Here is a 26,189-nt window from a genome sequence, read left to right as displayed (position 1 = left end):
GATCATCGTCGAATTATCAACACTGGAGGAGCTAGGCCTGAAACGGAATAGCTTCCAAGACCATCACTCCGAGGACAACGCCTGAATCGCCATGGTGCTTCGACTTAAGGAAGACATCTATAAGCCAAGAAGCGTACCGGATTTCTAGGAAGAAGTCGTCGGATGGGGTGGAAAAAAAATACCAATAATATTTACAACTCCACTGCGCACGCTTCGAGGCTGGGTCTGACGCTGCGAGAGCGTCATGCCTTACAAATCAATTCACGGCCTCTCATGAGAGCATGCATTTTAAAGAATACATACATTTCCTCTTTACCTCCTGCTAGACCCGCTATTTCTCAATCATCAATCCATCATGGCCTTCCTACAGTCTCCGGCAATCGACAGCTCGCGCTGGCATCAACGAATCGCGTCAATCACCACCACATCCAACGAAAAGATCCGTCTCAACTACATCGAGTGCGCATCACCACGTTTGGCGAGAAAAAAAGGCGTCATACTCCTCATCCACGGCTTCCCTCAAACATCATACCAGTTCCGGCATGTCATCACGCCGCTATCAGTTGCCGGCTATCGCGTCATCGCGCCCGACTATCGTGGCGCCGGACAATCTTCCAAACCCCTAACGGGCTACCAAAAGACGCAGATGGCGGAGGACTTGCACATCTTGGTTCAAGAACACTTTGGTATCAAAGAGAAGATCAATGTTGTGGGACATGACATCGGTGGCATGATTGCGTTCGCATATGCATCGCGGTACCCCGACGATGTAGCTAGCGTCATTTGGGGTGAATGTCCGCTACCTGGCACATCATGCTACGAGAACGTCAAAGGCACAGCTGACGTCTTCCACTTTGTTTTCCATCAGGTACCCGACCTGCCGGAATTCTTGATAGCGGGCAAAGAGCGAGAATACCTCAAGCATTTCTTTGACAAGATTTCGTATAACAGTGCGGCTATTTCGCCCGCCGATCTTGAGCATTACGCCCTGGTATATTCGCAACCTGGTGCTATTAGGGCGGGTCTGGAGGTCTATCGCGCATTTGAGAAGGACGCTGAGGAGAATAGGCAATGGGTGGCTGAACATGGGAAGGTTAAGGTGCCGTCGATGCTTATGAATGGGGAGAAGTTTATGCTGGCGCAGTCTGCGGAGGGTATGGCGAACGAATATCATGAAGGTGCGGAGATGGTGACCATTGAAGAGGCGGCGCATTACATTGCGGAAGAGAACCCTGAGGCTTTTGTGAAGGGTGTGTTAGAGTTTGTTGCTAAACACTGAGCTCATTCAGCTCGTATAAAACTACCTAGGTACACTGGATTACGACTTCCACATCGGTTTCATATTGACGTCGTGATGGAGCTTATAGTTACGAAACGTACACTATTCACCACGCGACTCCAGCCGCAGAGACCCCTAGCGTTTACTACCAGTCTGGATCCATGAGCGGGCATGCAACCTCAAAGGACTGTCTTGGTAGATGGTTCTCGCCTGCAATCCATATTGGCTTAGACCCAACGTCATCCAGTAATCCACCTTGAAACCTTTGTCGCTGTAGAAGGTGCAGAGTTTCATCATGATAGACTTCCCTACAAAAGCGAGGGAAATTCGAAGACCCGCCGCGTCGGCTGATGTATATGGCAACAGAGAACTCAGGGTCAAGCCTGTGCCTGCATGCCAGAATTGCAGAGTATAGGCCTTTGCGCAATGGCTCACGTTCCAAAGCCAGCTGTATGCGGAGTCCCGCGTTTGTCATGTCGTAATTTGGCATCAAGTCTTGACTATCAACCAGACCGGGCGGATACTCGCATGGTTCGTAGCTTGCTCCGTTAACGAAGCACGACACACTTGGCGCTAGCATGTCGCCGTTGACTGTCTCTGACTCCCAGGCGAAAAGGGTATGGTCAGTGCTTGTCCGCAGAATCTCGAGCTGTAGTCGTCTGAATGCGCTGCTTGTGCCCTCACCGTACAAAGTTGCCATTTTCACGCCGAAGATACCCATTAGGCAGTACGCTTCGTCTTCCGGTCGCGTTGTGACTCTTTTTGCCGCCCACGACATCTTCTCCGATACGCCCACAGCACTGATGGCTTCGCGGTCTCTCAGGACCTCCATAGCAATGTTGGAGGCCATAAAGACTTGACGGCACAAATCAGCTTTTGTGCCGATCTTGTTCCACCTCTTCGCGTAGAAGGTTAATTTGAGCGGAGCGATTAGCTCTTGCAAAGTCCACCCTCTCGAAAACCAAGCTGATCTGGAGAACGTTCCATCCGCCCCGAGATAAATGCCAGCCTGTGTGTCGTCGAGCACGCTCTTGTGTTGACGATACTTCTCTTTTCTGTCGTCGAGCACCACATCGTCCAAGTATGCAATGCACCACGCTGAATGGGTATAATAACTGTACATCGAGTTGATGGCTTCGGATAATTCGGCGCTGGAGCTCTTGTCGATGCAGCAGGTATCGCTCCAAACATAGCTCAAGCCGTGTTCAAGCGCAAGTCGGCACGTCATCTCAAGCTTCGCGAAACCTTTTTTGCTGCGTAAAATACTGAGGTCCGCAGCCATCACGTCTTCGTACAGAACTTCTTGCTCGCGCCATCGGTGTGAAAGGATCGCGTATGGGGGGACGTTACTTCCTACAAACTCCGAGAACGAGATCTGTAGGGAAGGATCGGGAGTATCAATGAACTCAACATGAAGGAGCCGCATAGGTGTGTGACTAGCGTCGCTAGTATATAGATAGCAATGTTTATCGGGTGGCACGCGTTTGTATTACTGAGAAGGTCAAGGCTGGGCAAGGGTAAGTGCGACGTGTCTTGTGCCTCTTGGCTAAGCGGTTCGAGCTCATTGGACGCCTATACGAGACCAATGGCGGGCACACACGGCACGTACAACATGAAAACATCCCAACTGGGTATATCAGTCCTCTTGTAGTCGCGTGAGCACTACGGTACTCTCACATCGAACTTCCCCGTAGCCTCCGGTTTCGAAAGCACCCAAAGTATCCCCTCATCAACACACTGATCCCAATGCTCAGACGCCTTCAACGCTTTCCCAAACCGCCTATGGCCATGCGGCACGCCCTTGAAAAGCGTAGTAGAAGTCGGCACATTAGCCTCTGACAGCTTCTTTGAAAACAACAGTGCCTCATCACGTAGGGGGTCCAAGCCCGCAATACCAAACACCGTAGGAGGAAAACCCTTGACCTCCTCTTCCGTCGCATTGACAACATTCATCTTTGTGTCTTTGAGATCTACATCCCCGATCTTCAGCAGCTTGGTAAAGAAGTCGATGGTTTTCTTCGGCAAAACCGGTGCATCTTCGTTCTCAACGTAGGATGAGGTTGAGGGGTTGAGTAGCTTGCCTGGCCCTTGGTCGTAGGTGGCTGGGTGGGCGAGCATTGGGATGATTAGGATCTGGCCGGCTATTGTGGGCAGACCTGCGATGTCTTCGCTCTTTCCAAGGTGCTGCTCTAGAGTCAGGGAAGCAGCTAGGTTGCCGCCTGCTGAGATGCCACCGACGACGACTTGAGATGGATCGCCTCCGAGCATGTCGATGTTCTTGTGCAGCCAGACGAATGCGTCATGAGTGTCATTCCAGGCGGTTGGGAAGATGTGTTCTGGTGTATGACGGTAGTTGACATTCAGCACCAGGGCCCCAGTCTTGATCGCGGTTTGCGCACATAGCGGGTCCTCGCTACTCAGCGATCCTGTCTTATCGTCAACCAACAGACCTTGATACATCACAAGCCAAACGTGTTACCGAAGATGAAGCCTCCACCGTGGAAGTACAGGTATACAGGAAGCTTCTCGGATGCATCCTTCTTCACGGATCGATAGGTTCGAGCTTCGATGGTTGAGCCATCGCGGGTCGGAATGGCGTGATCTTTGGTCTGGACATGTGGTGCGAACAATTGCTTCACCTCTGCAGAGCGGGCTTCTCGCTCAGAATTGACCGCATTACGCAGAACGATTGGATCCAACGAGATGTCGAAGGTCCGCGCGGGCAGTGTCTTCTCCACTGCCAACCATTCTTCTGACGGTCCGCCGTACTGAGAGAAGTCCATTGTCGATTTGATGAGAAAAGATTTGGTGCCTTGAGTGGAGGGCTTGAAGCGATATGTATCCGAGATGTAGCCAGACTTCGTACGAGCCTAGCATTGACGCGTCGAGTCCCCTTCGTCATATCTGCGCCCGGTCGCTAGCGTCACCCCGCAATGTGCCGAGGTCCTCACATGCATGCCACCAACACCACGTTTGCTTTTTTGGAGCTGCTTGTCGTCGGCGCACCATCATTAACCTAGTCGCTTCGATTCTGGTATCATTGGCTCGGAGATGACTATGTGCTCCTGCTTTTGAACTCGATGATCCAAATCGTCATCCGCAAACACCAGCCAGAAATAACGTCATATACCTGAGTCCAACAAGATGGCTACAGTGTCGTCTGAACCTCCACCACGCGGACTCAAAGGCAAAGTCGCGATCGTGACCGGAGCAGGTTGCGATGGTGATGGAATTGGGAACGGGCGTGCGATATCGATCATGCTCGCCGATGAGGGCTGCCATGTCCTCTGTTTGGATCTGAACATGGAGTGGGCTCAGAAGACTGCAGAAATGGCAGCTTCAAAACCGCATCGCGGAAGAGCTATCGCGATTCAAGCCGATGTCACCAAGGCCAATGACTGCGAGGCTGCAGTAGCCAAAGCAATGCAAGAGTTCGGCAAGCTGGACATACTGGTGAACAACGTCGGTGTCAGCGGTGCATCAGGAACGGCGGTTGATGTCGACATGGAAGCTTGGGCGAAAGGACTTGAGATCAATGTGAGCAGTATGGTGCAGATGGCGAAGTACTGCATACCGGCTATGCAGAAGAACGACGGCGAAACGAAAGGCAGCATCGTCAACATGGGTTCTGTCGCTGGACTGAAAGGCGGCACACCACATCTTTTGTATCCGACCAGCAAAGGCGCGGTGGTGAATATGACAAGGGCGATGGCTGCGCATCATGCGACCGACGGTATCAGGGTGAACTGTGTCTGTCCAGGCGTACGTTCTTCATAGCTGCGGTATAGTGACATACTGACACGAAGGCAGATGCTGTACACGCCGATGATGTACGCAGGTGGCATGAGCGAAGAAGCCCGAGAAGCGCGAAAGAAGAGAAGTCTGCTAGGCACGGAAGGCAATGGATGGGATGCTGCATGTGCTGTGACTTTTCTGAGTTCAGATCATGCGAGATGGATAACGGGTGCGGTGTTGCCTGTCGACGCCGGTGCGACAGCCGCAGTAGGGATCGGTATGCCAAAGAGCGCCAGTGTCAACGGCTAGAGGATGGAGTACATGAGGCTAGATGGCAGTGAGGGAATGCAAGTGCTGAGGTTTGGCGCAAAACGGGAAGGAACCTCGGCACATCGGCACCCGGCGGCTCATTGGCTTGCACCGGCGTCGCAATGCAGCCTCAAAGTCCCGACACCCCTTCCTGTACTTCTCGCGACAACTACACAGCACTTCCATCCCCACATGGCATCAGTCGTACACACGTGATAGGAGTCTCGTAGTCCATATGAGGAAGGACCACATGTGGGGCAGAGGGCTGCCCGATGCGCACACTCATTTGCACCAATCGGAGCCTTCCACAGACATTGAGCCCAGCGGTCCGCTACTCTAGTCCTTTCTAGTTTCTGCGCTGCACCCCAGATTTCCGCTAGAGATATCTTGGCTTCTCAGCAATCATGATGGTCATTCGTGGAAAGCCGGATGATCACAAAATGTAAATCGTGTACGGAAGAACTGGGGTTGTGGCGTATACCTTCAATTTTGTTGCGGCTCAAGATCAAGTGCGATGTCAGATTTCTTATAAGATGGACTGTGACGAATACATGAAGAACCACCAGTCCGACTTCAGGTTTCACCTTCTCTCTTTACCGCCATGAAGTTCCTCCAATCGCTCAGCACATATGTGCTCGCACTCTCTTCCCTCGTCAGCGCAGCAAGCTTCAGCAACCCACTCAAGCAAAAGGATGGCTCAGACCCTCACATCGCCTACACCAATGGCTACTACTACATGATGACGACGACATGGACGAACCTTTCAATCACGAGAGCGAAGACGCTTGGAGGCTTGAAGACAGGGGAGACAAAGGTTGTCTGGACCGACTCGAACCCTGACAGATGCTGCAACATGTGGGCACCTGAGCTGCACTACCTCGATGGTGCTTGGTACATCTACTATACTGCCGGCCGCAGTGGTACCGACAACCTGGATCTCCAGCGCCCTTATGTGCTCAAAGGTGAGAATGTTTCATCGTATAGATGATGAGTAATCTAACAGTCGCAGGTGGTGCGGACCCATTCGGCACATACACCTACCTCTCCCAATTGACCAACGTATGGGGTATTGATGGCTCTATTGTCCGTTTCAGCAAATGGGGTAACTACTTTACCTGGTCTTGCTTCTCCGGCGCCCTTCAGTCACTCTGCATCGCACCCATGACCTCACCTGGCAAACTCGGTGCTACCAAGATCCTCTCTACACCTACTGAGTCGTGGGAGACAAACGGTAGCCCTGTGCAAGAAGGCCCAGTTGCTATGTACCACGGTGGCAAGACCTACATCGCTTACTCGGCAAGCTTCTGCTGGACACCCAACTACAGCTTGGGTCTGCTCACCTGGAATGGCTCGGGTGACCCGGCGCTCAGTGCGAGCTGGAAGAAGAGCAATGGGCCTGTCTTCACCAATGCGAACGGCAACTACGGGCCAGGTCACAACGGGTATGATGATTAGTCGATACCACGCGATATCCGTGCTGACCACGATATAGTTTCTTCACCAGTCCCGATGGCACAGAGATCTGGAACGTTTACCACGCTACTGCTATTCAGACTGGTGCCTGCGATGGCAACAGGTACACGATGGCGCAGAAGGTCAACTGGAACGCTGATGGCACGCCGAACTTTGGAACTCCTATCAGGCCAGGCGCCACACTTGCTGGACCTTCTGGAGAGTAGATCGTCGATCGTAGTTGGCCTGCGATGGAAGCTCTTCTTGTGTATATTTGACGTTGCGCATGTTGAGATGTACTAAACTTTATTCCCTATTAGAATAGTAGTCGGGCCACAGTTTGCGCAAACTACTTGTACCACTCTTCGTATCATGCCGCATATCTGAGCAGCGATTGGAATGTGTGATCATCGTTGTTACCAGGACAACTCTACCAAGGGTGACTGGCCCCAAGCTTGGATCGAAGTCAGCTCATGTCACTGCATAAGAGTCAAAGATGGGGGCTGGGGACCGAATCGATAAACTGAGCTGACCGGGCCGGAGCCGCCGATCATCTGCCTTGCTGTGCACGATGCATACCCTGGTGGAGGTGTAATGTGTTTAATCTGGAAGGCGAGGATACGAAATGCTGATGAAAGAGTAGATCGTGCCGCTGGATGCATACAAAAGATGGCAGGTGAAGGTAGCAAGTGTTAGAGTGTCGGATGACGTCGGGGATGCACGAGTCATGGAATCTGCAAGGTCCCGCACGTGCTAGCGCGTCCCGCGCCAACATGCGTCAGCTGCACCCCGGACTCCGCTTCTGGCCAACTCTATCGCCTCCGCCTCCCTCCGCTCTTCTTCTTCATCACCCATCATCACGGTGTTCAGCTGGCTGGCATCATCAACATTCTCATCAATCTCCAGCTCGATACTGCCAGCTCAGCTATTCAATATGGCTGCTGAGAAAACACCGCTCGTCGCGTCGGACGCGTCTGCACCCGTGCAGCCAAGCCACGTGCAACGCTACTCCAAACGTCAAGCGGTAGGAAGGCTGTTTGCCATCGCCGCCACAGCTACACTCATACTCTATGGAATTCCGCAGGGTATGTGTATCGTCACGTTCAACTGATTCGCGACTAATTGATTTCCAGTCGACTATGAGCCGACCGGCGACTATCCAGAGGAGAGCGAGCTATGTCTGACTCCAGCTTGTGTGCATGCGGCCTCAGAGGTTCTCTACAACCTATCGCCTCAGTATAAAGAGCTTGACCCATGCGACGACTTCGAAGAGCTTGTCTGCGGTGGCTGGAGGGACCGCCATGACTTGCGAGCTGACCAGGGTGATGCCTTTACCGGCACAATCATGTCGGAGAACTCACAGATGCTGCTTCGCCACATTCTCGAGGCTCCTTACCCCAAAGACTCCGAGGTAAGTCTAACCTTACTATGTAGATCAATCCCAGCTAACCTTTCTATAGCATTCTTACTTCTCACCCATGCAGCTGATGTCAACTGCCAAATCCGCCGATGAGGAGAACTTTGACAAGATGAGAGCGGCTTACGATGCGTGCCTCAACGAAGACGAGATCAAGAGTATTGGCGCTGGGCCTTTGAAGCAGGTCCTTGACGAGATCAAGAAGACGTGCTCTGCCATCGCTTCGGACTCCAACTCGATCAAGGACACTATTCTTCTTCTGGCCAAGTACGGCATTACTGGTCTTGTCTCAACTGGCACCGGTGCCGACGACACCGACCCGGACACTGTTGTCGTGTCTGTTGGTGCCCCATACAACTTCGGACTACCCTCCAAGGAGCGCTATGAAGATGAGAAGCTCGTTGAGAAATACCGTGGTGTCGCTGTTGAAGTTCTTAGCGCGATGTATCCCGACCAGGATAAGGCTGTATTTGAGGGTATCATTGACCTCGAAAAGAAACTCGCGGCAGCATCTCCAAGCGAAGAAGACCGCGAAGATGTCACGAAGTCTTACAACCCGTTCTCGATCGACGACGCGGCTGCGATCGCTCCCGAAATCGAGCTGAAGGCGCTTCTCGCAGGCCAGGCTCCAGAGGGCAGCGACATCAAACGCGTCATTGTCACGACCCCGAACTATCTGAAGGAGCTGTCAGTAATCCTCGCAGCTACATCCGAGGATGTTCTTCAGGCCTACTTCATTTGGAAGGCCGTCCAGTCTCTCTCTGCTTACGTCGATGCGGATGCTGTCAAGCCTTACCGTCGGTTTGTCAATGTCCTCGCAGGCAAAGACCCTGACTCCGCTCCTGAGCGATGGCGATCATGTGTCAGCCACGTCGATAATGGATTGGGCTGGATCTTGAGCCGCTTCTTCGTAGAGAAGGCCTTCTCCGCCGAGGCGAAGAAGTTCGGCGATACCATCATCACAGACATCAAGACCGAGTTCGCCAAGAAGCTGAACGCTGCTGAATGGATGGACAAGGATACTGCGAAGAAGGCTGTCGAGAAGGTGCACAACATCGTCCAGAAGATCGGTTACCCCACCAAGAGCCCAAACATCATGGACCCGCCTACGCTTGAGGAGTACTACGAGACCGTCAATGTTTCATCAGACGCATTCTTCGCCAATGCACTTGCCATGCGCCGCTTTGAGGTCAAGGAAGAGTGGTCCGCCCTTGGAAAGCCTGTGGATCGCGACCAGTGGGATATGTCTGTCCCAACAGTGAACGCCTACTACAACCCTCCCGGCAACGAGATCGTCTTCCCTGCTGGCATCATGCAGTTCCCAGTCTTCGACGTCAATGTACCTGCGTACATGTCCTACGGTGCTTTCGGCTCCGTTGCTGGTCACGAACTCAGTCACGCTTTCGACAGCACTGGTCGTCACTACGACCAGAACGGCAACCTCACTGACTGGTGGTCAAACTCAACAGTAGAGGCCTTCGAGCAGAAGGTCAAGTGCTTTGTTGACCAATACTCCAACTTCACCGTTCCCGGCCCCGACGACAAGCCTCTGCACGTCAACGGCAAGCTCACTCTTGGTGAGAACATTGCCGATGCCGGTGGTCTCTCCGCGTCTTTCCAGGCTTGGAAGCGCCGCTCGGCCGAGACGCCCAACCAGAATCTTCCTGGTCTAGACCACTTCTCGCAAGAGCAGATGTTCTTCGTTAGCTACAGCAACTGGTGGTGTGGCAAGACCCGCAAGGATACTGCCATCAACCGCGTGTACACCGATCCTCATGCACCTAAGTGGGCACGTATTTTGGGTACCATGGCGAACTCGAGGGAGTTCAGGGAGAGCTTCCAGTGCAAGGTGAAGGAGCCTACTTGCCAGCTTTGGTAGATGGTGGCGGATTGGGGTGTGCTGGCCTGTATGTGCCATCATAATTCCAACATTATACTAGTTTGCTGGCACATTTGAATCATGTGATGCCACATCATGCTTGATATTTACTAAACTCCATATGCAATCTACAATGCAGTATTATGCCTGCAGAACCAACTCATACTTGCCCGGCTTAAGCGCTATCCTCATCCCCTTCCTCTCTCCCTCATACCCATCTTCCCCAAGTCTTCTCAGAACGACACTACTCTCCTCTCTCGGCAAGAGCAAATACCCCGTCGTACTAGTCGGCACACTAACCTCCATCTTCACCTCCTCGACCCCACCACCATCATTCCTCTTCTCATACCTAACCTCAATCCCCCCATACGGACACTCCACCCTCCCCTCCACCACCCCAAACTCACTTCCCAACGGCGGTCTAACCCTCCACGTCCTATACGCCTCCGTCTCCGCCTTCACCCCCAGCACCCCCTCATAAAACCACTCATATATCGTGCCCAACATATCATGACACTTGCTCCTACAATTATCCTGCCAGAACTCATTCAACGTCGTCTCGCCCCGCCGTATAAACCGTAAATAACTTGGATGTTCTTCCTGGCGCGCCATTTCAAGGATTATGTCTGGCCGGTTTAGGTCGGAGAGCGTGTTGAAGAGGTATTTCAGGCCGATTTCGCCGGCTTGGATGCGGTTTCCTGCGGAGGCGCAGTCGGCGAGGAAGGCGGTTTGGATGTCGGTGGTGTGGGCGGCGGGGACGAGGTCGAATTGGAGGGCGAAGGCTTGCGCGACCATGTTGCGGTCGTGGGTTGGGGGGTTGTCGCGGGATGTGTAGAAAGCGTATGGGTAGTCTTTCTTATCGGTAACGAGGAGTCGCTCGTTGTACACGCGGTAGATGCGATCTGCCCATTCGCGGAATTGCTTCTCGGCATCTGGCTTACCGAGTTCGTGCGCCATGCGTTGGATGTTGCGGAGGCAGCGGTAGTAGATGGCTGTTTCGATGTTGGCTTGGTTGTTGCCGAAGGCGATGTCGCGGCCCCAGTCGCCTAGCCCGTGTTCGATGAGTCCGCCGTCGCGCTCTTTCGTCTTGATGTACTCCATGTAGCGCACGCAGGGGTCGAATAGCTTTTCGAAAACGTGGGTGGAGTCGTAGTAGAAACGCAGTATCTCGGGGAGTAATGCGACGGCGCCGCCCCAGGTGATTGTGTCGTGTAGGGGCCCGCACATGTATCTGATCTCGGGTGCCATGGTGGGACAGAGACCGTTCGGCTCTTGCGCATCGACTATGTCATCGAGAATCTTGGAATAGAGCGACTCCATATCGCGGATGTACTGCGTTGCTGGTGCGAGAAGGTGTGTTACTTCGAGCCAGCCGAACTTCTCTAGTTGGGGACAGTCAGTGTGGTAGCTGAAGAGGTTGCTGACGAAAGACCAGTAACACATCTTGATGAGCTGATTGACATCTTCCTTATCCGTCTTCACGTAGCCGAGACGACGTGCGGCAGACGATACGTGTCTGCTCACCAATGAGTGCACGACTGGTAGCCCTTGACCCTCTTCTAGCGAGACACCTTCGACCTGGATGTAGCGTGCACTTGTGAAGCAGAAGTCTGGCTCCCATGTTTCGATATCCGTACCAGCAAGAGTGAACTTGCAGAAGACGCCCGTCTCGAATTGCTTGAAAAGCGGATCAGGCATGAGTACCTTGCCATCCTCACCAATCGTCTCGGAGAAACGGACGATGACTTCCGAGCCTGCCGGACCGCTGACTTGTATCTTAACCATGGTCGTCATGTTCTGTCCAAAGTCAAACATAACGACACCAAGTTCAACAGTCTTCTTCGATCGTGGTTCGAAGGTCTCATGCAACACAACGGGCGGTTGACTTTGGTACTTCAATTTGCCCCTCGGACCAGTCACGGGCGTCGCAGGCTTCCACTGCTCGTCTTCTTGGAAGCCCGGCGCATCCCAACCGGTAGGGTAGGCGCGCAAGTCTTTGGTTTCGGAAGAGTAGATATTTGCTAGTGAGGTCGCACTCTTACGGATACTCCAATCTGGGCCTGTAGTGATGGTCTCGTGGCTACGGTCGGGGTAGAACAGATGTAGCTCCATGAAGAAGCAAAGCTCATTGCCATATCTAACGTATGTGTTGTCTTCATAGCATGGCCAGAAGAAACGGTCCTCGCCTTGGTCACCCGCGTAGAAGCCATTGCCGATATGGGCGCCAAGCACATTCTCGCCTTGTGTCAGTATTTTGGACAAGTCGTATGCGACAAATTGCACTGTGCGATGGTAGTTCGTCCAGCCAGGATCTAGGACATGTCCGTTCGCCGCAGCGGGATCGCCATTACAGACGAAGTTGAAATGGCCAAGACCCGATGCGAACGCAATGGCACGAGATGGCTTCCGGTCGAGATGCAGCGCCTTGCGTACATACAGCGGCTTGTCTCCATTATCGCCGATCCAGACGCCCTTCCATCGATTCGGCTCATCTTCAAACCATGTACGGAAGATGAGGCTGGTGTGTGGCATGTAGGTCTGGTTCATGCTGTATGGCGGCAGTAACCCAGAGCATCTGGGGTATGCAGTGAAGAACTCGTTTGCTCTGCCAACCGTGACAGTACCATCAGAATCCCATACTGTGACTCTCCAGTAGTGGAAGGTTGCCGATTCGAAACCTCCGTCAGGTGCACAGAGTATATTGCGTTGCCTATCGCTTTCCACCTTTCCAGAACTCCATACCATTTTATCCCATAATCCTGGTGTCGTGAAGACTTCAACGCGATAGGCTATTTGCTGGCTGTCTTCGCGATCTGAATGAAGAACCCAAAAGAAGCGGATTTTGTCTGTGTCGATGCCGAGCGCCTCGTGGAAGCCGTGTATTCCGCATCGCGTGACTTCTAGGACCATACTGAGCGATTGCAGATTTGAGATGGCTTGCGTTCGTAAGGTTGGCTTGCTTGAGCAACCACAATGTCGTGCAGCGTAGGTTATCGGAAAGGTGGAGGGTTGGTGGCTGTTACTGCGAGAGGGTTCAACTAATCATTTACATCTTCAAATCTTCAATCAGAGTACGCGTCGTAACAAGATGCTGCGAAATTCGGGTGAATTGGCTGCGAGACCACCGACCGATAGCCTGTTAGGCGTGACATGAGTGTTTGGCACGGTCTTATCCCGACGTGGTCCCGAAGTGGAGACACGCGTCCGGCAGTCTGATTCGACAGCGAGCGCGAATGCGGGGACCCCACCAAGACATTGCAGCTTGGCCTACAGTTCGATCTTAACTCCCGACCCGTAGCGCAAGGCCTTACCGTTCGTAATAATCATTCTCCGACATTTTGACTAATGGCGAGCACAACCTCTAGCATCATAGCAAAAGCTCGACATAGGTATCGTACCTTATGATAGTAGTTGCAAGCTGTGAAATTCGAAGTACTGATGAAACTGCGTAGAGGGCAGCATTATATATTAGCCTGAAAAGTTCTGCGAGATACGTACTGTTGTTTCATCTAGCCCGAGGTTTCGCGACGGCAGTAGAGCGTCACAAGCATTCTCGGCCCCCTGTACAGTCTCAACGATCCGTGCATGGACACATGCGCGTGTCAGCCAATGCTGGCTTCGGGGCAGTAGAGTCCGGGGTAACAAGGGACGCAGAATGGAACCACAGTCCGTTGATACATAAGCCGTGGTGTCGCATGGCGATAGATCCACTTCCCCACACACTATCTCACATCATCGCTCAAGATGGGAGTCGCTGTTACGGTCTTTAGCGCAATCTTTCTGGCGACCGGAGGTAGGATTTCCACCTGGCAAGCGCACGAGCTCACAAGCTGTGTACTGATTCATCTACAGGTTTCCTTTTCGGATATGACTCTGGTATCATCACCTCGACCATCGCCCTTCCTACCTTCAAAGAGTACTTTAACGACCCTTCGGACGATGTTGTCGGTGGTATTGTGTCCGCCTTTCAAGGTGGTGCCATCGCCGGGACCATCTTCAACATGCTGTTCGCGGATATGCTAGGCCGTCGCTGGACTATCTTCGTAGGAGCGGTCATCTCCATCTTGGGCAGTTCTCTTCAAGCAGGTGCTGTTAACATGGCTATGCTCATCATCGGTCGCTTCATCGGCGGAGTCGCAGTAGGTCAGCTCACTTCGACCATCCCTATGTACGCCGGTGAGCTGTCCGAGGCGAGATACCGTGGCACTCTCTCTGGTTTGCTGCAGTGGATGCTGAGCTGGGGATTCTTCGTCGCTCAATGGCTCGGCTATGGCTGCTCCTTCAACAGCACTCAGTTCTCATGTAAGTCGACCTAGACATGAGTCGCTGTCTTTTCCTGCTAACATGTCTCAGGGCGCTTTCCTCTCGCATTTCAGAATGTACCTGGTCTCGTCTTGCTCGCTGGCATTTTCTTCCTGCAGGAGTCTCCTCGTTGGCTCATGGAAAAAGATCGACATGAAGACGCCATGGCCTCGCTCAACAAGCTCCGAAGGGGCCACGATGCTGAGACAATCGATCTAGAATTCCGCGAAATCCGTGATGTCATCATCGCAGACCGCGCTCTGGGCAATATCAGTTGGCTCTCGATCATTACGAAAACCTCTTGGCGCAAGCGTCTCTTGCTGGGTTGTGGTGTGCAAGCATTCGGTCCGCTGTCCGGTATCAACGTCATCAACTACTACGGCCCGCGCATCTACGAGATCCTCGGAATATCGACACAAGAGTCGCTCATGATCATCGGTATCAGTGGTGCTCTCTCAATCGTGTGGTGTACCATTGGACTGGCGCTAGTCGACAAGTTTGGACGTATCAAGCCCCTTCTCATATCGGCAGCGGGCCTAGCGGCTGCTCTTCTCGTCAACGCAGTACAAGGGCAATATTTCGACCCCAACAATGGCGCGCAGCTGCGCAGTATGGTGGCCATGAACTTCCTCTTCTCCTTCTTTTACACACCTCTTGGCATCATCTCGTGGGTTTACCCTGCAGAGATTTTCCCCATCGAATGCCGCGCCCTTGGCAACGCCATCACGACTTTTACCAACTGGGTTGTGAACCTCATCTTCGCCCAGTTCTCTCCCCAAGCACTCAGCACGATTGAGTTCAAGTACTTTTACGTCTTCTTCTGCTTCAACATTGTTGCTTTCTTGTGCTATTGGTTCTTCTATCCGGAGACCAAAGGCAAGACCTTGGAACAGATGGACGAGCTGTTTGGCGATCAATTGGTACCGCATGCATTGCAAGATCCGGCAGCGGCATCGGCGGCTATGGAAAAGGATGAGAAGCTCCACGCGGAGATCGCGGTCGTCTGATTGCCATTTGATGCGGCCGGTGTTGGCGTTGAGCGGAAGGAATGTCAGAGGGAAGCTGCAGGTGGCGTTGTTGGAAGGTTAACCTGTGGTACGTGCGCGGTGTTTATAGCGACTTATAATCATATATGATGTGAGACCTTCCGAAATTCAATGTGGCGCGTACAGACGGAACGTATGAGCATATTAGTGCCTCATGAGGCATGAGGAACAATAACAATTGGGTTGGCGCAGGCAGGATGTCGATTCCAGCCCTAAAGAAGACGGAAAGCACATGTGCAGCCGGGACGAGCTAGTACGTAAGAGGAAAGGCGCCGCGCGTCATCGATTCTCCAACAGCTCGAGGTGTTTTTCCATGTCGCCGCGCAACACCGGTTACTCTTCGCCATCCCTAGTCATTTGAGCGTCTATCAAATAGATCAGTACCATGGCGAAATCACGACATGGGCTGTTGAGAACTACACGATATGAAGGCTCATTACACATGAGCAGAAGAGAGACCTCAAGTCGAATTTGCTCCTTGAAAGAGTTATTCCTGGAAGCTAAGGTTGTCGTCACAGCACGCACTAAACGCTTGGATACTGCGAGCGTTCCTACGGAAAGACACTGATCTGCAAACACTCGCTGTCTCAGCGGAGGTCTAATATGTTCTTGAAGGGTATGGAAGAATCTCCATCTTTAGGGGAAACGTGAAGCGTACCTTGTCCCAGGAGACGCACACGATGGAAGCTCTTTTCACCCAGGTATCCTGCGTGTGCACAACGCTGCATCGAATGACGAGCTTTTTGGAACTTGCACTCTTCACAGTATGGTCTCTCGCGTTCCCAATTCGAAGTACGGATCTTCTTTGCATTTTATTGTCTTCGACACCTCCGGATTAACCACGTCATCAAAGGTCCTGATTAACTTGTGACTCATGGCAGCAGTGTCGAGAATACTCCGCGAGACGCGGACTAGCATTGCATTGCAAGTTCGCGTGAGCTTTTTGACGCAGCTCTAGGCACCCGTGGGGTTCAGTCTAGTATGAATAACACGGACCTTGTAGGGCTTCTCCCCCGCACTCGAGACTTGGGGTGCGACCCGAAAGTGGAAACGAAGGGATTTCTGTGTGGCGACTCTCGCCGTTTCCAGCTCAATGAAGGCGTCTTGCGCACTTGGCTTAGACTCTTCGTTCCTTATATAAACCCTCTTTCTCTCTCGTGTTGTAAGTCAAGCTGATAACGTAAAGTCAACAGCGTTTCCGACTCGCCAGAAACCTGTCGCACACCCCGATACTAAGCCTGACTATTCGCTGTTATCCTTACACCTCTTCCCGGAAGCCATAAGGAAATCTCTTCAACGGTTATTAGGCCCAGAAGCCTCCTTCTCAGCTCGTACCCTCCAGCCCATCCTTGACGGCGAAACCACAACGTCATTGCTACTGGCGATATCTTATCTCGAACCCCAAACCAGACGCCCCTCCACCAAATTTCTGCAGATTACAGCAAATCAAATTCGTCCGTATCACTGCGCATACGCGTTCCAGCCTCGATGTCTCCTTCCAGCACACCAGGACGACTTCCAGAGATAGCCAGCAGTTCTGGCTCCGAGCCAGTCAGACCAATACGTCGGAAGCCTCTGCATGCAACCAGCTCCAACTACAACAAACGTCAGAATGGAGATTTCGACAATCGCCACTCTGATCGCCCACCGGGCGCCGGCAATGTGTCTCTCGATCACCTCATATATCCCGACGAGGACGTGGGCTGTGGGCCAGTTCTTCGTTCGCATCGCACAGCTCACCAAGCTCGAGAAGACACTTGCTCCATACTAAAGGACCGAGACTCGCACTCGGATGAGGAATCTACACCTTTGTCCAAGGAATCATCTCTACCTGACATGGACCCCGTCGATCACTTCGAGACTATCTCTGCAGGTCCTGATGCACTCGCTGCACTCAGAAAGCACATTTCGGACGCTCTCCTTGCGAGGCTTCCCGATCTGAACGACATGGAGTTCTCAAGACATTCCTCAATCGGCCCCAAGTTCATCATGGAAGTAGATGAAAGACACGGATATGGAGGTCATGACGTTGTGGAAGTTACATGGTATGAGGCCATATTTGAGCAGAGGGTCGCAACCAAACTTCCCTTCCAACAAGCTGCAACAAAAGACGAACTATATGCCGTGGTTAAGTACTACTTCCTATTGGCGGTGGAGGCGGGAGTGGAGAACTTTCACCATGACTTCATCCCATTGAACAGGTCCTTCGTCCAGCACCTGACCAGCTTATGCCTACATTATGTACCAGATCTTCGGACACCGACGCATTCCACTGAGGGATATACATACTATGAGGAGCCACCCCCACGATATCCCACGAAGTTTGATCGACGGCGTCCCCCAGGTTATGAGAAAGAGCTGGGTGTAGCAAAGGTCCATCAGTTTCCGCAAGTCAGCATCGACGCATCCGAATTTGACCCAGGCAAGAGCGACAGTAGCAATGTAGACAGCGAGTCTGCCAGTCTGCAACGGTCAAGATATGAGAAGCAAGCTTCTCGAATGCCAGGCTTCGCAGCCGAGCCATCTTTGCATATCTCAGCTCAACCACGGCGCAAACCTATCACTGCCTTCTTACGCAACGATCGATCAGCCCTACCACGTCCCCTCAATCAGGGCGAAGAAGCTTTAGTTCGCGGCTCGACTTCTCCGCGCAATGCCATCTCTTCGTGGTTAAAAACGATGGCTGAAGAGCTAAACCTGCATCCAGATGCTCTACCCACCAAGGCACGATCAGGAAAAAGGCGGGAGCTGAAGACCGACCAATCTATATCGGATGAAATCGACTGGCCGCTGCGAGGATCGTCGCCGCAAAGCTCGGTGTCCTCTGGTTACAAAGACATGGACCATTTCTCGAACCGCGACCAGAGCAGCTTGTTGAGTGGTACAGACAACTCCGTTTACTCGTTCCCGGATCAACACGCCTCAAAGCCTGATGAAGAACGCGCGAGCTTGACGCGCCTCGCGATGACGGAGCCACTCCCCGATAAATATCGGCACGATGTAGAGTGGAGAGTGTTCCGAACCTCGACTGCCTCTCTTCCGGGGGTAGACAAAGATCGTCGTGAGCGCCGCACATCAAGGAAAGCGGAGCGATCTCGCAACCCGATCGCCAACCGCCGCTCCAGCTCGACTTTCGATCGGGTCGTGTCGCCTTCCCTGCTTCAGCGTCAAAAGAAGGTCATCGATAGTCGCATCGAAAAGACACTTCATGACATCGAGGATCACTACATCCAACTAAAGAAACTTCGACAGCTTCAAGCAAGTATCAAGGCGGAGATAGTAGAAGAGAAGCGCCGTGAAGAGAAGGAAAACCGGTTTGAACACGAGGAGATGATGCGCCGGAAGGACGAGGAGAATGGTGGTAACGATAGCAACAAGTCGAGGTTTTTGAGATTGTTGTAGCGACAACCGTATTCGCATGGGAAGAGGAGTCTTTGAGTCGATTTGAAGGAGGATGACTGGGCTTGCACAAGACGTTGCTTTCCAGGGTGGCGAGAGAGCGGGTGCTGTGGGCATGGTCTTCGGCTTCTTGGACATCACGTTGTATTTGCTTTGATATGACATATGTAACAGGACACTAGCAGTGTAACAAGTGTTTCATACCAATTTCCCATTGTTGCCATCTCGTCTTCACCGCGTCTTTGCACCTTAGCGCGTCCGAGTCGAGCGTTTGCTACCTAGATAGGCAATCCACGTCACGTAAACAGACGCGTCCATCAAAACAACGACCGTGACTAATTCTTGTTGCAGTATCCAAGTATTCCCGCCTACAACCCACACAATCGCCACACCGGTTGTAGTCCCTGGCCCTACAGACCCGAACCAATCTCATCAAAGACGACACCACGTATTCGGTAACCACGCCCACAATGTCTGTCGCTAAGGCCAATCTGGCCCAGCTCTACACGGAAATCGGCGACGCTAACTTACTCGATCACGCGCCGTACGACCAGATAGTCACCGCCTCGCAGTATTATGATCCTCGCGCTATATCCTTCAAGATCAGATTTGGCTACATCGTCGACAAATACAGCAAGAGACCGCAAGAAATCTGGGTCCTCTTCTACCCACCCACTAAAGAAGGCCGGCATCCCGAGATGCAATTCCACTCATTCGACCCCGATACGAATGCTTTCACCAAGCACGATGACAGCAACATCAGCACCACTGTCTCTGCACTCGCTAGCGCGTTCAACAACCCGAAGAAAGCAGCGAAGGGCAAGCACGTGGCGCTAGCCAAGTACTACTACCTAAAGGCTCTCGTATCAAGGGAGGCAGGAGGCGCTAGTGAGCTGGAGATACCTATACCGATTACTCGCACTTTCGTCGACAGCTTGAGAGTCGTTTGTCGGGAGTTCGAGGAAGCCAAGGAGAGATCGTCGCGCTCACCATCAGTAACGCTGATTGATGACCATGACAGCGTTCTCAGTGATCCTCCGGAGGACCTTCTTGAGCCTACTCAGCCAGTCAAGGCAACCTCAACAATCACTGCCGAGGTATCCTCCGTTCTCGTAAGTACCCAAACGAACAGAACAACACATTCTTGCTCCGATACTAACTTCAACAGACTTCTAATGTCAACATCCAGCGACTCGAAACACTCCTTGCGGTCCGCGACGACGAGAGAGAGCTCGAGGCTTCCAACAGCGCTCTAGATGCAGAGGAGAGGGTCCTGAAGCTGCAGCGCCGTGTCAATGAAGACAAGCAAGCGAAAATAAACGCTCGCCGACAAGAGGCATTCAAGGGCATGAGCTTAATGGATGCATTCAAGTTGGGCGGAGAGATGGAGCGCGAGGAGAAGCGCCGAAAGCTCGCTTAGAGTCGCTTGATGAAGGTCACGATGTCCTGTATCGTCAGTCATACTCTTGAACACTTGGGCAGCAAAGCCTACCCTGGAGGCTACCCCGTATCTTACTTGTATAACTTGTAAATCTTGATGTATCGTATACTCCTGAGGTACCGATTTCAGCCATAGGCAGAGATTAGACAGAAAAGAGACTCATCGTTATGATGTTGAACTGCCTTCCCATTATCTGATAGCAAGGGATAATCACCAGTCAGTGAATGATCCAGAAGTAACTAATACACTCTCGTAATTAGCGCATCCAGCTGAATATATGACCACCTCGTTTGATCACTGCAGTAGGCACCACTTTCGTATCTGCACGCTCAGCTCTACCTCTCTCAAGCGTCCAAGCCTGTCAAAGACGCAATATTGTGACTCTCGCCACGATGTCCGCTCCATCACCCCAACCTGACGATAGCCCTTCCTACGCCAAACTCAAGCGCGACCTTGGCGACGACGCGCCTCTCCTCAACTTTGTCCCCTACAAGCGCGCCACGTTCGAGCCGCAAAACGAGATCGCCGAAGCAGCGCCCGAGCGACTCCTCTATGGCGACATGATGGAGAGCAAAGGCTCGCTCTGGATCTACTGGACCCTCAACTACCACAACAAGAAGAAGAGCCACCACGACTACCGGATGATAACCTTCCAGACTATCGAAGGCGCAAAAGGCCATGAGGCGGGCGTGCGTCCGAGCTCAGTCCAGACTGTCGCACTGGCGTCATGGCCTTTCAAGCATGCGAAAGACCACGATGCGGTCGCAGCTATCGCGAAGTACTTCTTTATTCGTAAAGGTATCGATATGCAATTGCAGTATCCGGTGTCGTCTGGCCCGTTCAAAGAGGCCCTTATGCGCGTGTGTCAGCATTACAAAGCCATATACAACGAGACGCAAGCCAACAAGGCAGCAAGCCGGCGTTCATCGGTCATGCCTACTGGAGATCGCGATCAGAGTGTTGTTTCGCAATTCCAAGATGCACGAGAACCTTCGTATGCAGCTTCTTTAGCTCCATCAAGACCGGTGTCGCGCGCGCCATCCCGTCCCAGGAGCATGCGCAGTATGGACACTCGCAAGCGCCGGCACAGTTCGGGCTCGAATCTCGACCCTCAGCCTGAGACAGAAAAGCGCAGCGCTCCTCGCGAGGGATCTAGCAACTTCTCATCCTATTCCCGACCACCTTCCCCGTTCCTCGCGTCGGTTCAGCCTTCCCTTCACGAGCGCCCTGAAGATGAAGAGATGCAAGACCTTTCCCTTAGTAACCACAACGAAGCAGATCAAGGACAACCAGCCGACGGCGCGCGCCCAGACGACATCGACCGCGAAACGATGATGGATCAATACATTGCGCTCAAAGCCCGGGAAGAAGATCTTAACAGTAGGATCAGCGACATGGAGACGGAGCGTGTACGTATTGCGGACCAAGTAGCGGGGCTACAAGCGGACATCAACACGATCGGCAACCGACAGGGCGACTTAAAAGAAGAGAAAGATCGCGTGCGAGCGGAGAAGAAGCAGCTGCAGATTCAGCTAGATAAAGATGAGCATCTGGACTTTGGGTTTGAAGCCGGACGGAGGATGGAGACCAAGCGTCAACGGCGGGACTAGTCTCCGGAAGGCACGGACCTACCCCCGACGCACTGCTTGGAAGTGCTGATAATTGCATGTTTGATGGTTGGTTGAAGAAATGGCGGGGTTAGATCCTGCGTTCTTTTCGCATGACCTGGGAGGAGCAAGGGATGACTAGCTGCAGATGGACGTGGCCCGAGGAGGATACCCAGGTAGCTCAAGTTACCAGTAGAGGCGAATTGGTCGTGTGTACAGAAGTAGAACTGGTAACAGATGGACTCTTTACAACATCTCAATGCTTTGATTCAAATTAATTGGCAACATGTCGATGGAAAGGGGGAGAAACTGAAGGAGCTGTGAACTGAGTTTCAGGAGTCCTGAATCAGCTAGTGGCCCCCGCAAGTTCGATGACGCGTGACGTAATCAGTGAATGCGCCAACGGTAAAACTCTTGGCTCCCCAACGTAAATTCGCGTCGCGTCCTCGCGATCGAACATCACCTCAATAGCTTCCAGTGCGTACGAAGAACCTAAACTTGGGTCTTATCGATATCTGTGGCCCACGTGGAATCGCGTTCACGCCAACCACGTCACGCATGCTCGAACACCTGCAGGTGTGAACGACCCACATCGCGCCAAGGGAAGAGCGGTCTGAACAACGATTGACACATTTTCTATTTTGTACTTTCCAATATATCTTACTGTACTCGAAGTTCTGATATCAAGACAACATTATACTCCAATCCTTCTACAAGCTTCCCGTACTTATCCAGAGCCCACACAGCCCTTTCCAGCCCCCACAAACAAATCATGGATTGTTCCGACGGCTTCTCATTCAATGATCTCAATTGGATGAGACAAAACGAGATACCAAATACCGTGAAGACAGCGCTACTATATGGCGAGATCCGTGGAACCGGAGAGAAAGCTGATGTCTGGATCTACTTGGACAAGGCCACGACGTCCCTTATCTGGCAGATCTACTACCCCGAGGGCAACGCCAAGCCTCAAGTCATCACCGTTGACGAGGCTCTGGAGAAAGCGAAACCCTGTGCCTGGTTCAAGCTTGCTACAACCCCGGAGAAGCTGGAGGCCTTGGCTACGTACTATTTCGCGAGAAAGAAGTTGACGAAGAGATACCAACCGAAACTCACGTTTGAACAAAACCGACTACTCAAAGCCATGCTCGGTAGTGAGGCCCCATCTAAGATCGTCAAACTACGAGTTCGCGTCCCCGAATATCTTGGTCGAAAACAATCACCAGAGCCCCTGGTTGAACCTCAACAACCTTCAGAGGTCATTCCAAGTCAAAGAGCCCGCTCAAAGTCAACGATATCAGTCCATCAGCTACCCTCACCATGCAGCACTACCGACTACGACGCGAAGGTATGTTACGAAAGAATCAGCTGTAATAAACGTCATCTGACAGCATGCAGCGCGATGATGAATTACGAAGATTGAGTGGTGCTACTTTGATCGAACCACTCGACCCAATCGTCCCAACCGACCGAATCGACCGCTACTTTAATCTTGAAGACCGGGAGAAGACCGCCTGTACCAACCTGAAGCGCCATAACAACCGAATAGAGGACCTGAAGCGCAAGAGGTCGGAGATCGAGAAACAGATCAATATGGAGGCGGAAGCTGTAGAGTTGCTCATCGCTGAGAGACATCAAGCCAAGATCGAGAAGGACCGACTTTGGAGTGTGTTGTCGAAAGAAGAGGCCTACGAGCTGGGTCGCATCGACACCGCAAGAAAGATTGCCAGAATCGATTGAGCTCAAAGCCGATCCATGGCCTGATGTCGAGGTACTGCCATCTCCTGGAACGAACGATATGGATGGAAGTGGATGCGTCGCTCTACGAGTAGTCACGCAAGCCAGCCTACGACGACGAGTCGCCAGACAGCAACTCCAATCCTCTGAGATTGAAACGCAGGCGCGAAGAACATCGCAATACCGGCAACCAGTTCTCTCAGACTTTACTTCGGGACTTCGTCTATTCGCGCAAATCTCGTCGCGTGGGTATCATTTGGGTTGCGGACTTCATAGCTGGCTCGCCGCTACGCAGTATCGCAGTACCGGAGGATGGCAGCCAAACCATCACTTCGCGCACTCATGTGAGCCACGAGAAAAATATTCCTGGTCTCTGCAAAGACCGATCATGCAGCGTTGCCTCAGGCGGAGAGCTGAGAACATGAACCTCTTCAACTATCTACCCCCGTTGAATGTGGACTCGAGCAGTTTAGTGGCTTCCGTTTAGCCACAACACGCCGCCATCGCCACACCGCAGATGTATATGAAGCTCGAAGAGCACCGAAGGGTAAAAGTGGAGCTGGAATCGGAGTTGGAAGAGGAATAGTGAGTGTTGGTGTTGTTGTCTGATCACATGCACTATAGTACGCCTCTTATGCACGCACTACCGTGGGGGATACAATACAATGACCACTTGAGCACAGTAGCCAGTACAGTCTTTGTAGTCTGCAAACGTCGCAATGTCGCTACCATCACTGTACCAAGACCTTCCAATCAATCCGTTAACGCCGCTCCAAGCACACGAGGCGCACCAGTACAGCACGCACTAGTCTTCCTCGCTGCTGTCGCTCTCAGACTTTGCACCCTTCCTCTCCCACTTCGACGCTCTCTTCATCATCTCGCCTCCAAGAACGAAGATAGCGCGCTCCTTCGGGGTGAGTGACGACTGAAGATGCTTCATCTCGACTCCAATGCGCCGGTTCTCTTCCTTCAGCTCCCGCCCCTCCACCTGCATGTCGGCTAGCTGAGTCTCAAGAGCTTTGATCTCATCGTGCACATCCTCCTGCTTCTCCTTGTTGATCATGATGTTTTCCTTGCACCTGCTCTTCTTGTCGAGGGCGTTACGATAGGCGTCGGCGAACTCAATGGATGATTGGGAGTTGGGGCTCTTCTCGACCTGGTAGCCTATTAGTATGAAATGGATTTTAGTTGATCAGATGAAACTTACAAGGACCTCTGTAGAGTCCCGGCGTGTTGATGAGGTACGCGAAGTGTCCATGGCGTCGCTGTTGTCTGCCTCAACGGGGTCCGAGTGGATGAGGAAACCTTGGCCAGTGTTGACCATTGCTGAGGACGAGGGTTGTACTGTAGCCGCTGAAGGAGTCGATCGCGGTGGTGGTGTGCTCGTAGTCACTCGCTTCCTGGGTAGATCCGGGGTCATGGTGCGAGCCCTCTTGAGAGAATCGCCTTCGGGGATAAACAAGCTCGGTTTTCTTTGTACTGCGGGAATCATAGAGACCGTGGGAGCGCGCTGAGGGGTGGGCTGCGGAGCGCGCCTAATCTTGGCCAGTTTGACTGGAGGACTGACTGCTGCGGGCTGGCCGTTCACCTTCACCACCGAGCCAGCTCTTGCTCCAGACTGAGAGACCGGCCGTTTGACAGCGTGCACGTCCTGAGCGGGCGAAGAGTGCGTCCTCACCACCGAGCCATCTCCTTCTGGCCTAGACTGAGAGACAGAGGGCTTGGTAGTGTACGCATTCTGTGCAGCAGAGGCGCGTGACTTCTCTTTCTCACTGATTGCGGCGACCTTTACAGCGTACTCTCCAGCCATCTTGCATGCCGCAGTCAGCCAAGTGGTGAAGTAACCACTGACTATCCATGGTACTGGTGTATTAACTCCCTTGAAGATGAAGTAGTACTTGATCACTACGCGGAGCTGGTCCATATCCATAGTGCCCGCTTTCTTGAGGCACTTGAACGCAGCTGCCGGAAGAGTGAGTCTGAAGAGGTCAGTACGTGTTCTACATTAGCTCATACAGCAGGAATGACTTACTTCGCCGCTTCCTCCGCGCTTGTGGCTCCTCGGAGCTTACCGAAACGGTCGAAGATATTGAAGCGTTGCTCGGGTGAGCGGCCAGCGGCGTGGTCGTTCTGCAGTAGAATCCACACCTCGCAATCTTTATCCTTCCCGTCCTTGATGATACCGAAGAACATACGGAATGGCATCATGTTCGGACGCTCGCTCTTGTGGTCCACGAAGGCGGCAAGCCGGACCTTGGTGACAGGGAGATGGCGGAGAACTGGGACTAGGGCTCGGGTTTCGGCAAGAGCCGTATCGGCCGCACCTACTGAGCCCTCCATAATCGTTGGGACCAGTGCTGAGATTGAAGCAGGTGCTTTCGGTGTAAGGTAGCTGAGTTGGTTGTCGCGTCATGTTTTGTGTTGATCACGGCGTTTGCATTGTATGAATGGGGTTAGCGTGGGTCTAGCGCGCTTTCGATGGAGAAGGTGTAGCCTAGCCATGAGGTACCCGGGAGGTATTCGCTGTATTTAATTTGAGCTTTTGTTTCTGTAGACGACATTGAGTACCTCCTAGGTACAGTTCAT

General features: G+C 52.6%; 12 protein-coding genes across 12 annotated transcripts; 9 read left to right on the top strand and 3 right to left on the bottom strand.

The window, feature by feature from the left end:
• Positions 1 to 355: 355 nt before the first annotated feature.
• J4E90_003032 (uncharacterized protein) lies at positions 356 to 1,279 on the top strand (the record flags this gene model as incomplete). The annotated part of the gene is made up of 1 exon (XM_051432605.1): positions 356 to 1,279. One exon carries the CDS (start codon positions 356 to 358, stop codon positions 1,277 to 1,279), a length of 924 nt encoding a protein of 307 aa, XP_051294027.1.
• Positions 1,280 to 2,941: 1,662 nt separating this feature from the next.
• Positions 2,942 to 4,062, bottom strand: J4E90_003031 (uncharacterized protein; the record flags this gene model as incomplete). The annotated part of the gene is made up of 2 exons (XM_051432604.1): positions 2,942 to 3,705; positions 3,759 to 4,062. The coding sequence occupies 2 exons, from the start codon at positions 4,060 to 4,062 to the stop codon at positions 2,942 to 2,944; spliced, it is 1,068 nt and encodes a 355-aa protein (XP_051294026.1).
• A 361-nt stretch (positions 4,063 to 4,423) lies between these two features.
• On the top strand, positions 4,424 to 5,323 carry J4E90_003030 (uncharacterized protein; the record flags this gene model as incomplete). The annotated part of the gene is made up of 2 exons (XM_051432603.1): positions 4,424 to 5,020; positions 5,090 to 5,323. The coding sequence occupies 2 exons, from the start codon at positions 4,424 to 4,426 to the stop codon at positions 5,321 to 5,323; spliced, it is 831 nt and encodes a 276-aa protein (XP_051294025.1).
• A 601-nt stretch (positions 5,324 to 5,924) lies between these two features.
• On the top strand, positions 5,925 to 7,002 carry J4E90_003029 (uncharacterized protein; the record flags this gene model as incomplete). Its single annotated transcript, XM_051432602.1, has 3 exons — positions 5,925 to 6,285; positions 6,333 to 6,765; positions 6,816 to 7,002. 3 exons carry the CDS (start codon positions 5,925 to 5,927, stop codon positions 7,000 to 7,002), a joined length of 981 nt encoding a protein of 326 aa, XP_051294024.1.
• A 707-nt stretch (positions 7,003 to 7,709) lies between these two features.
• J4E90_003028 (uncharacterized protein) lies at positions 7,710 to 10,071 on the top strand (the record flags this gene model as incomplete). The annotated part of the gene is made up of 3 exons (XM_051432601.1): positions 7,710 to 7,860; positions 7,909 to 8,186; positions 8,236 to 10,071. 3 exons carry the CDS (start codon positions 7,710 to 7,712, stop codon positions 10,069 to 10,071), a joined length of 2,265 nt encoding a protein of 754 aa, XP_051294023.1.
• A 141-nt stretch (positions 10,072 to 10,212) lies between these two features.
• J4E90_003027 (uncharacterized protein) lies at positions 10,213 to 12,981 on the bottom strand (the record flags this gene model as incomplete). Its single annotated transcript, XM_051432600.1, has 1 exon — positions 10,213 to 12,981. One exon carries the CDS (start codon positions 12,979 to 12,981, stop codon positions 10,213 to 10,215), a length of 2,769 nt encoding a protein of 922 aa, XP_051294022.1.
• Positions 12,982 to 13,815: 834 nt separating this feature from the next.
• Positions 13,816 to 15,380, top strand: J4E90_003026 (uncharacterized protein; the record flags this gene model as incomplete). The annotated part of the gene is made up of 3 exons (XM_051432599.1): positions 13,816 to 13,864; positions 13,924 to 14,373; positions 14,425 to 15,380. The coding sequence occupies 3 exons, from the start codon at positions 13,816 to 13,818 to the stop codon at positions 15,378 to 15,380; spliced, it is 1,455 nt and encodes a 484-aa protein (XP_051294021.1).
• Positions 15,381 to 16,907: 1,527 nt separating this feature from the next.
• On the top strand, positions 16,908 to 18,821 carry J4E90_003025 (uncharacterized protein; the record flags this gene model as incomplete). The annotated part of the gene is made up of 1 exon (XM_051432598.1): positions 16,908 to 18,821. One exon carries the CDS (start codon positions 16,908 to 16,910, stop codon positions 18,819 to 18,821), a length of 1,914 nt encoding a protein of 637 aa, XP_051294020.1.
• A 467-nt stretch (positions 18,822 to 19,288) lies between these two features.
• On the top strand, positions 19,289 to 20,238 carry J4E90_003024 (uncharacterized protein; the record flags this gene model as incomplete). The annotated part of the gene is made up of 2 exons (XM_051432597.1): positions 19,289 to 19,930; positions 19,987 to 20,238. 2 exons carry the CDS (start codon positions 19,289 to 19,291, stop codon positions 20,236 to 20,238), a joined length of 894 nt encoding a protein of 297 aa, XP_051294019.1.
• Positions 20,239 to 20,651: 413 nt separating this feature from the next.
• On the top strand, positions 20,652 to 21,869 carry J4E90_003023 (uncharacterized protein; the record flags this gene model as incomplete). Its single annotated transcript, XM_051432596.1, has 1 exon — positions 20,652 to 21,869. One exon carries the CDS (start codon positions 20,652 to 20,654, stop codon positions 21,867 to 21,869), a length of 1,218 nt encoding a protein of 405 aa, XP_051294018.1.
• Positions 21,870 to 22,638: 769 nt separating this feature from the next.
• On the top strand, positions 22,639 to 23,606 carry J4E90_003022 (uncharacterized protein; the record flags this gene model as incomplete). Its single annotated transcript, XM_051432595.1, has 2 exons — positions 22,639 to 23,214; positions 23,265 to 23,606. 2 exons carry the CDS (start codon positions 22,639 to 22,641, stop codon positions 23,604 to 23,606), a joined length of 918 nt encoding a protein of 305 aa, XP_051294017.1.
• Positions 23,607 to 24,408: 802 nt separating this feature from the next.
• J4E90_003021 (uncharacterized protein) lies at positions 24,409 to 25,943 on the bottom strand (the record flags this gene model as incomplete). Its single annotated transcript, XM_051432594.1, has 3 exons — positions 24,409 to 24,759; positions 24,811 to 25,582; positions 25,636 to 25,943. 3 exons carry the CDS (start codon positions 25,941 to 25,943, stop codon positions 24,409 to 24,411), a joined length of 1,431 nt encoding a protein of 476 aa, XP_051294016.1.
• Positions 25,944 to 26,189: the final 246 nt, after the last annotated feature.

This window comes from Alternaria incomplexa (assembly GCF_024043165.1).
Source record: "Alternaria incomplexa strain BMP 0042 chromosome Unknown scaffold_3, whole genome shotgun sequence".
Classification (NCBI taxonomy): domain Eukaryota; kingdom Fungi; phylum Ascomycota; class Dothideomycetes; order Pleosporales; family Pleosporaceae; genus Alternaria; species Alternaria incomplexa.
The sequence above is the reverse complement of the archived record's forward strand: the minus strand, read 5'-3'. Positions and strand labels throughout refer to the sequence as shown.